At 31.9% G+C, this 8,783-nt stretch overlaps 1 protein-coding gene across 1 annotated transcript; it reads right to left on the bottom strand.

Annotated features, from left to right (window-relative positions):
• Positions 1-1,631: 1,631 nt before the first annotated feature.
• On the bottom strand, positions 1,632-4,515 carry LOC145092084 (Tetratricopeptide repeat (TPR)-like superfamily protein). Its single transcript, XM_079029977.1, has one exon. It carries the CDS (start codon positions 4,353-4,355, stop codon positions 1,857-1,859), a length of 2,499 nt encoding a protein of 832 aa, XP_078886103.1. The 5' UTR covers positions 4,356-4,515; the 3' UTR covers positions 1,632-1,856.
• Between the last annotated feature and the right edge of the window lie 4,268 nt (positions 4,516-8,783).

Genomic DNA, 8,783 nt, shown 5'->3' with positions numbered 1-8,783 from the left:
AGACTCCAGACTTTCATACTTTCCATATGTGGGACAAAATTTCTAATTCTTCCATTATCTGTTTCAATCACAATACTTAATATATATATATATATATATATATATATATATATATATATATATATATATATATATATATATATATATATAACATTTTAGATATTTTTTTGAAATTTAAGAGGTATCAAACCTACTACATCATGTACAATCAACTTATGCTTACCATTCAATACACATATTACATTTGTATATTTAGCAGGTTGAAAAATCTTAATTGGTATCAAATATATAACCATTATATCATGGTGTTTGTATATTTAGTAGGATGAAAATCTTAAATACGGGTGAGATATGTTCCGTTGGTTTTCTTTACACCATAGGATTTTCCGGAGAGGTAATGATAAAAAAATTGAAAAATACATTGTTAAAAAATAAAAGTAAAATGCTATAATAAACAAATAAATAGATAAATATTTGCATTAAATTTATAAATTAAAATGGTTCCAGGACTACAAATAACAACCTAAAATAGATTGAAAAAAAAACGGATTGAATTTACAATCTAGCAAACCGGTCAAAGTTGTGAAAGAAGTTAATATGTTACGGTTATTAGAAGTTAACATTATGAATGAGTGATTAATTGCAATTTACAAAGAAGTGACACATAAATGATTTTTTTCAATGTTTGAGGATTGTAAAAACGAAAAAATTATCAATATTGTAACTTGGTTATACTTAAAGGTTTTTATGGTTTGATCCGATAGCCGCAATGAAACTATTCACCGAAATAAATTAATCATTGTCCGGACACTGTTTGTCGCCACCACTTTGCGCGGGCACACGTCTAGTGTGTATGTGTGTGTGTATATATATATATATATATATATATATATATATATATATATATAGGTTCAAATATTTTTCACATCTATTGTGTGCTAGAATGCACTAATATGAATTCAGTATTAATTATATTTATATTAAATGCTATCCATACTTATAACTCATTTTTATGGAAACCAATTAAATTCGTGATTAATGTCAACAATAATATTCTTTCAGAATAAATTCATATCTAGAAGAATGAGAATGTATTCCAGCAGAATGAGAGTGTACTATAGTAAAATACACTCTTGTTTTTCATATTCCATGCAGCTTTATTGTATTTTAAGTGAGTGAGTCCTTAAACAAAATACAAACTCATATATAAAAACCTAGATGCGAATTATTTCTGAAAGAATGTTATTGTTAACATTAATGACAGATTTAATTAGTTTCCATAAAAAGAGAATTATAATTATGGATATCGTTTAATATACATATAATTATGGAAATCATTTAATATCTATATTTATTTAATTAAATAATTATTTAATTTACTAAATTTCTATTGGTGCATTCTAGCAGACAATAAATGTAAGAAACAAATGGAATTTGTGTGAATGATATATATATATATATATATATATATATATATATATATATATATATATATATATATATATATATATATATATATATATATATATATATATATATATATATATATATCATTCACACGAATTCCATTTGTTGTGTATAAGATATCGAAACGAAATTATCATGTAGGTGTACATAAAATCCACAAACAATTTGCGAAATAGAGCTAGAATAAAACATAGGTAATTATTTGAGTATATTTTGTAGATGATATATATAAAACATTTAAAAATCTATATTTTTCTTAATGTTCATTGTGACCCAAGTGGACTCACAAAAGTTTGGGTTAACCATGAAATGTCCTTTCATAGGAGAAACTCTCAAACATTAGAGAAGAACACAAGAATGAAGAACCCTTTATCAAAAACTCTTGAACTTCACCAATAATCACCACAAGAGCAAACCCCATGTTCAAAGTGATGAAACCTATTTATATCTCTAATAATAATCTCACGTTGCACAATCTTTGATATAATCTTGAACACACCATGACAATCCAAACATATTCTCAGATTCTTCATGATACGAATCGGGCATCCTGAAGGCATACTAATTAGCCCAAATGCCAAAGCTAATCTCTCACTATGTACCCACAATAATCGCGCCTTTTCATCATCTTCAACATCAAGTAATATAACATCATGGTTACATACATAACCTTCTTTCTTGCATTTCAAATTCAACCACTCCAACATCCCATAAATCAACCTAATATCACCATGTGAAGAATCACCAACTGTAAAATAATGAACTATGCCTTGTTTCTCGATCCAACTAAGCCCCGGTTCCTTTTTTACCCTTTTCTTTTTCATATTTTTCCTAACTAACCCCACACTATCCCACCTTTTTGCATTCGCATACATATTTGACAATAACACATAAGTAGACTCATCATGAGGTTCCATTTCAAGAACACGTGTAGCACATACTTCACCTAACTCAACATCTTTATGGATCACACAAGCTCCAAGTAAAGCCCTCCATATCATTACACTTGGTTCTTCAATTTCATCGATTAATTTCATAGCTTTCTCAAGATGACCTAATTTCCCATAAAGTGACACCATGCATGTATAATGCTCCATGCAAGGCTTAATACCATAGTCTTGTACCATTGAAGTAAAGTAATCTTTTCCTTTTTCTAACAAACCTATGTTACTACAACCCGAAAGGACTCCAACAAATGTTAACTCATCTGGTTTGATATTTGTTTTACGCATCAAGTCAAACAAAGTCAAAGCCTTTTCACCAAGCCCATGCATGGAATACCCTGAAAGCATCGCGTTCCATGACACCACATCTTTGTGGCTAATCTTTTCGAAAACTAAACGAGCTTGTTTTATGCTCCCACATTTTGCATACATGTCTATCAAAGCATTTGCAACCACAACATTGAGTTCATACAAGGTTTTGATTGTTAAACAATGTATTTGGATGCCTAACTCCAATATAGTCAAGCTAGCACATGCACGAAGAACAGAAGAATATGCCACTTCAGTTAACTGAATTTGATCTTTTAGCATATCAGAAAATAGGGTAAGTGCCATATCCCAGTTTCCTAAATTCACATATCCAACAATTAGTGTGTTCCACGAGACTTCGTTTCGGTTTTTTGATTCTGTGAAAAGTTTGACTGAGTCTTCTATGAATCCACATTTAGAGTAAACATCCATAAGGGCGTTTGATACGTATACATTCAAATCAAGACCAACTTTCTGTACATGGGAATGAATCTGCTTCCCTAATCTTGAATTCTCCATTGTTGCACATGCTTGAAGGACACTAGCAAAAGTAAACTGATTAGGAACAGTGGATCCTTGTCTCATTCTACAAAATAGTCTCACAGCCTCTTCACATCTGTCACTTTGAGAGTATCTTGCAATCATGAAACTCCAAGGGATCACATCTTTTTTGGGTGTCTCTTCGAAAACAAGTCGTGCATCATTGATATCACCAGATTTTGTGTATAAATCAAGTAATGAAACACTAACATAAGGATCGATCTCATAGCAGGTTTTAATAGCACACCCGTGAATGGTCTTACCTGCTTCAATGGCCTCGAGGCCAAGACACGCTTTAAACATACTTGCAAGTGTGAAGTTGTTGGGATTGAAGCCTAGTATGCGCATTTGAGAAAATAACTTGAAAGCTTCTTTGAAGTACTTGTTTTCAGCATAACATGTAATCATTCCTGTCCATGATACCATGTCTTTATGCAAAATTGAATTGAAAACTTCCCTTGCCATTTCAACAAACCCGGAAGATGAATAGGCATCTAGAAGTGCAGTGCCTACAAAAGCATTGGATTGATGACCTAGTTTATAAATTGGCCCATGAACATTTCTGGCTAACTCAGGACACTCCATGTTCACAAGTAGCTTCAAGATAGTAGTGAAAACGAACGCATTAAGCTCATGACCTTCTCTATGTAACCTAACAAACAGTTTGGTGGATTCAGCATGTGGAAACAACTCTGAAAACCCCTGAATTAAAGTGACGAAGGAAACTGTATTTCTGCTAGGCATTTCGTCAAACAGGTTGCGAGCATCCGATAAAAGCTCCGACTTCACGTACAAATTCAAAAGTATATTCCATCCAAACAGGTCCAAGCCACCGCCTTTTTTCAAGATTTGACAGTGAAAGGTCTTTCCTGAGGCTAGGTCGCCACTGATGATGCAATTTTGAAGAAAGCGGGCACCCGTATGAGCATCATCCAAATCCGGGGTTGGAGCTACATATTGTACTTGTTCTTGAGTCAATTGGGCCCAGGTGGAAAAGGATAAAGAAAATGGACAATGTTGGCAATGTTTCAGAGAAAGGGTTGATAGCAATTTGATCGATGCCCGTGTTCTGCAACGATAATAGCATCTTATCATGAGTTTTTAGATAGAAACGTGTGTATCTTCCCAGCCACTTCACGGATTTGAAAGAAGATCCAAGTCGTTCTCAATTGATTAAGTCGAGGATCTGTGATGCTTGTGAGAGAAAATGCGCCAAAAACAGTTTGGAATCGTTTCCAAATAGTTAGGATGTTTTATAAGGCTCGTAACTGAGTGTTATATACATCAACTTAAATCTTTTAAATATAAAATTTCATATATTTGCATAATTGTTCTAAAAACATCTCAACAACTATCACAACGAACCATTATTTAGAGATTAACAATCAAAGATTATATTTATTATTTAGTTAACTTTATATGATTTACAGAAGTACTTTTTGTTGGTCAATCTAGATATGGGTTGAATATATTGTTGGGCATCTTCACCAACTAATTTATAATCAAACACAAATATGAACGCTTTAAAGAAGGAAAAAATCGATTAATTTTCATAAGCTTTTTTCAAGATTTATGCAAAATATATTAAGGATTTTCGTAAATAATCATCAATTTCACAGGTGTATTTGCCCAGGGCCTCACGAAAGCTTGGGGCCCCAAATTTACGGGTAATACGGTTTTTATATATATTTAATATATATAAAATAATACTCTTTATTTTGCAAATTTTCCTCTCAGCTTAGTTGGTCACGTACTCAAATTAGGGGCGCTTTATTTGATGCATTTTTTTAGTGGCAAGAGTTCGAAACTGTTTCACGTTAATTTTGTTATGTTTTGGGGTTATTAAAATTTGAGATTAGTTCTAATTATATAATTTTTAAAACATAAATGGAATTAAGAAAAAGAATAATGAGGCAAATATTTAGGAAGATGACGAGACTTTAGAAATAGCCACCAATAAAAAACATGAAATCTTATTTTGTTTCTCATACAATCGCTTTAGCCCATTTTCAAATATTAACTCAATCGATTATTTTTCTTCTCGATTCTCTAATCTCTCTCGAATCTCTGTTAGTGATTTAATCACATGAGTTTATTGGAATTCATGACTAATCTATTAAGGTATTTATTAACGTTTAATTGATTTTTATATTTTGATTTTGTGTTTAAAAGCTGAAACCAAATGAAGTATTCAATAATTGTTCTTTAGATTTGATTTTCTGATTTTTAGATGTTAATGGTCTAGTGTGCACTGGCAGTGGGTTTCATGTTCAATTTTTTTGGTTGGCTTGTGTTTATAAGTTGAAACCAAATGAAGTACTTTTTTTTGTTGGCCGAATGCTTGTAAACATGTGTTTTAGTTTGTACTTTAGTCTTTGGGCATCAAATATTTGAAGAACGAAATGAATACTTTATTTATTTAGCAAATTACCAACAAACTTTGTCAAATTTAAGGTTTAAATATAGTTGAAAAACATCAAGCATGGCTTTGTTCAATATTATAATGAAATTGTTTGGTATATTTATATGTAGATTTGAAAAGTAAAAGCACATTAAAGGAAAATTTTTCTTAAAATGCTCGAGGATGAATCAAAAACCGAACAATATCGCCATCCGCCTAATGTCAACCATCATGTGTTTTCATTTTTTTTTTGGTATCATTTGAATATATAATAATTTTTTTAATCATTGATTTATATCATACGTTTTGGTTATGTTACTTCTTGAGAAAGATATATTGGATAACGTTGATTATTACTTTATACTTTTATTAGTGATTTTACATCTAGAAAAAACTCACACCAATATTTTTTTATAACTTTATGCAGTTTCATATTTATAACATCAGTTGCATAATTGAATAAAAATACCGAAGTTGGAACAAGTAGCTTCTTTCAAAGCTTAATGAACCTCAATTGTAAGTTTTTCATCTCTTTTATCAATTTGTATATGAATTTTGATATTTTGCTTTAAATTATTGGAATTTGAAGGGGCCCTTTCTTTCTTTTTGCCCTGAGCCTCTTATCTATTGGAACCGGCCCTAGGTCTCACATGCGGGAACGAGACCTGCAAAATCACAAAACGACGCCATTTTACAAAAAATAAATAAATAAATAAATAAATAAAATGAAAATAGACGATTTAACTCGCAAACATGCAATAAAAATAACTAGGGGTGTTAATTGAGCCGGATTCACGTTGGCGGATAAGAATACATCAACCCAACCCAACTCATACTTGTATTCAGATTCGCAGGTCAGAAACATCAACACAACCTAACTCACATAACCTGTTTAGCTATGCAGGGTCACGGGTTTATGGGTATTTAAAGATAGAGTGACGAGCGTTTGTGGGCCGGTGGAGCGTAGTATTGGTGGTTTGCGGCTTTGCGTCAGTGGCTTGGTGGGTTGCAACACCAAGATGTCAAATCAGGCAATCGTGTCGTGTTTTTGTTTGACACGACACGACATGACATTGTTTTATTTAACACAACACGATGTCGTGTTTATTTTCAATAACACCAAAATAAGTCGATTAAAACACAAGACGACACGACAAACATAAAATAATATAATTATTAGTGTATTTAATTTATACTTAATCACATATAATTCGAAAAACACGACAAACACATGCTAAATCGTGTCAATTTCATGTCGAATTTTAAACACGACACGATACAAACTCGTGTTTTTGCATTTGACATGAACACAACACGAATCCAAATTTCAATTTCGTCTCAATTTCGTTTCATATCGTGTATTTTTGTTGTGTAGTGTCATAAATTGACATCCCTACCGACATTAGGTGGTGAGGTAGTAAGGTAAGGGCTAGATATGTGGTGTTTTTGAGTAACAAGGAGATAAAGATTGAGTTTTTGATTGAGTATGACACATCGCACTCATAAGTCATATATATATATATATATATATATATATATATATATATATATATATATATATATATATATATATATATATATATATATATATATGTGTGTGTTGGATTAGTGTCTAAGTCCATAACTATTTTGGTATGTACTCGACCCGATGGTGCATGGTCCTTTTGGGTTGCCTTCACCAAAGCAACTTGATTGTAGAAATAAATAAAGAGAGAGAGGTTATTATGATTTATTAATATGTTATAAGAATAATATATTAAAGGAGAAATCATATTTGTTTAATTAATATTGGTCAATAATTAATTAAGAATTAATTTTGTGATCAAGTGTAATTAATTAAACTAGAGGGGCTGAATTGTAATTATGTGATAGTTACAAAATAAGGTAAGGATTATCTTACATATATGGTGAACGAATTTGAGGTGTAAATCCCTTAGAATTCGACTAGGATAAGGGTTTTTAGGACTTATCTTATGGTTGCTTGGTGGACAAGCAACTAGATAAGGATAAGGACTAAAACCTTAATCTTTACACCTATATAAACCCCTAGGGCTTAGGAATTCGTCTAACCCTTCCCAAGAGGTCCTAAGGACGAATTCTAACCTCCCTCCTCTCTCTTTATACCTTCTTCACTTGCTTATGGTGTTTGTAAGCCATTAGAGGAGTGACACTTGTGACTCTCAGCTTTCCAAGGTCAATTCAAGGAGGAATTGGATTGTTATTGCTATATAACAATCAAGGTATGTTCTTAAACCTAATTACATGTGAATTCTGATTTCCATATGCTAGAATTAGGGTTCAAAGTCTTGGATTCAAAGTATGTACAATAGAGAAACCTAGATCCAAGCTTTAGGGTTTGTATGAGCACATAGGATGTCTTATGACCAAAACCCATCAGTGGTATCAGAGCCATGATTGGTTTCTATTGTATTGATGCTTGATGTAACTGAAAATCGTGTTTTGGTCTCACTGTTCGACCTGACTCGGCGAGTCACTCTTGGACTCGGCGAGTTCCAGAGGGTGACTCGGCGAGTCGGTGCGTCAGATAGTGCTTATCTCGGGATTTCTTGCTGTTTTTGCATTTGGATAATTACCTTATCATGTTAGATTAATATTAATCCGATTATATGATATATTTGACTATATTTTTAATCTAATTGAAGATATTTATCAATTAATAAGATAATTGTTTCCTTATAAGATAATTGATTAATTATTTTAAGAAAATTGATAAATTATTTTGCAAGAAATCATCAAATATGGATAATTATGTGATTAAATGTTAATTTGAATTATTTGTTATTTGATCCTTATTGTTGTGAAAAGTTTCATATTTGGCCCTTTAGGTTTTATAGTTTAAATTTGAACCCCAAAAGTTTTGTTGTTTTGAAATTTAAATAGTTGAAACCCTAATGTTTTGAAAAAGGTTTCAAAACTTGCCCTCAAGTTTTGGAATTTAAATTTTGATTAATTGTTTAATTTTGATGTATATTTAAATTCTAAACCCTAATGTAACATCCCCCTCTGGCACGTATCACAATATTGTCCGCTTTGGGCCACTCGGCACGAGGACTTCCCAGGGGGTCACCCATCCTGGTACTACTCCCGCCCGAGCACGCTTA

Source organism: Lactuca serriola, chromosome 3, assembly GCF_051521515.1.
Source record: "Lactuca serriola cultivar US96UC23 chromosome 3, Lser_US96UC23_V15, whole genome shotgun sequence".
NCBI lineage: Eukaryota > Viridiplantae > Streptophyta > Magnoliopsida > Asterales > Asteraceae > Lactuca > Lactuca serriola.
This window is presented reverse-complemented; position numbering and strand designations above follow the sequence as displayed.

Bases quoted from the DNA above. Each gene is read 5' to 3' on its own strand.
- LOC145092084 (XM_079029977.1), bottom strand. From the start codon at position 4,355: ATGATAAGATGCTATTATCGTTGCAGAACACGGGCATCGATCAAATTG.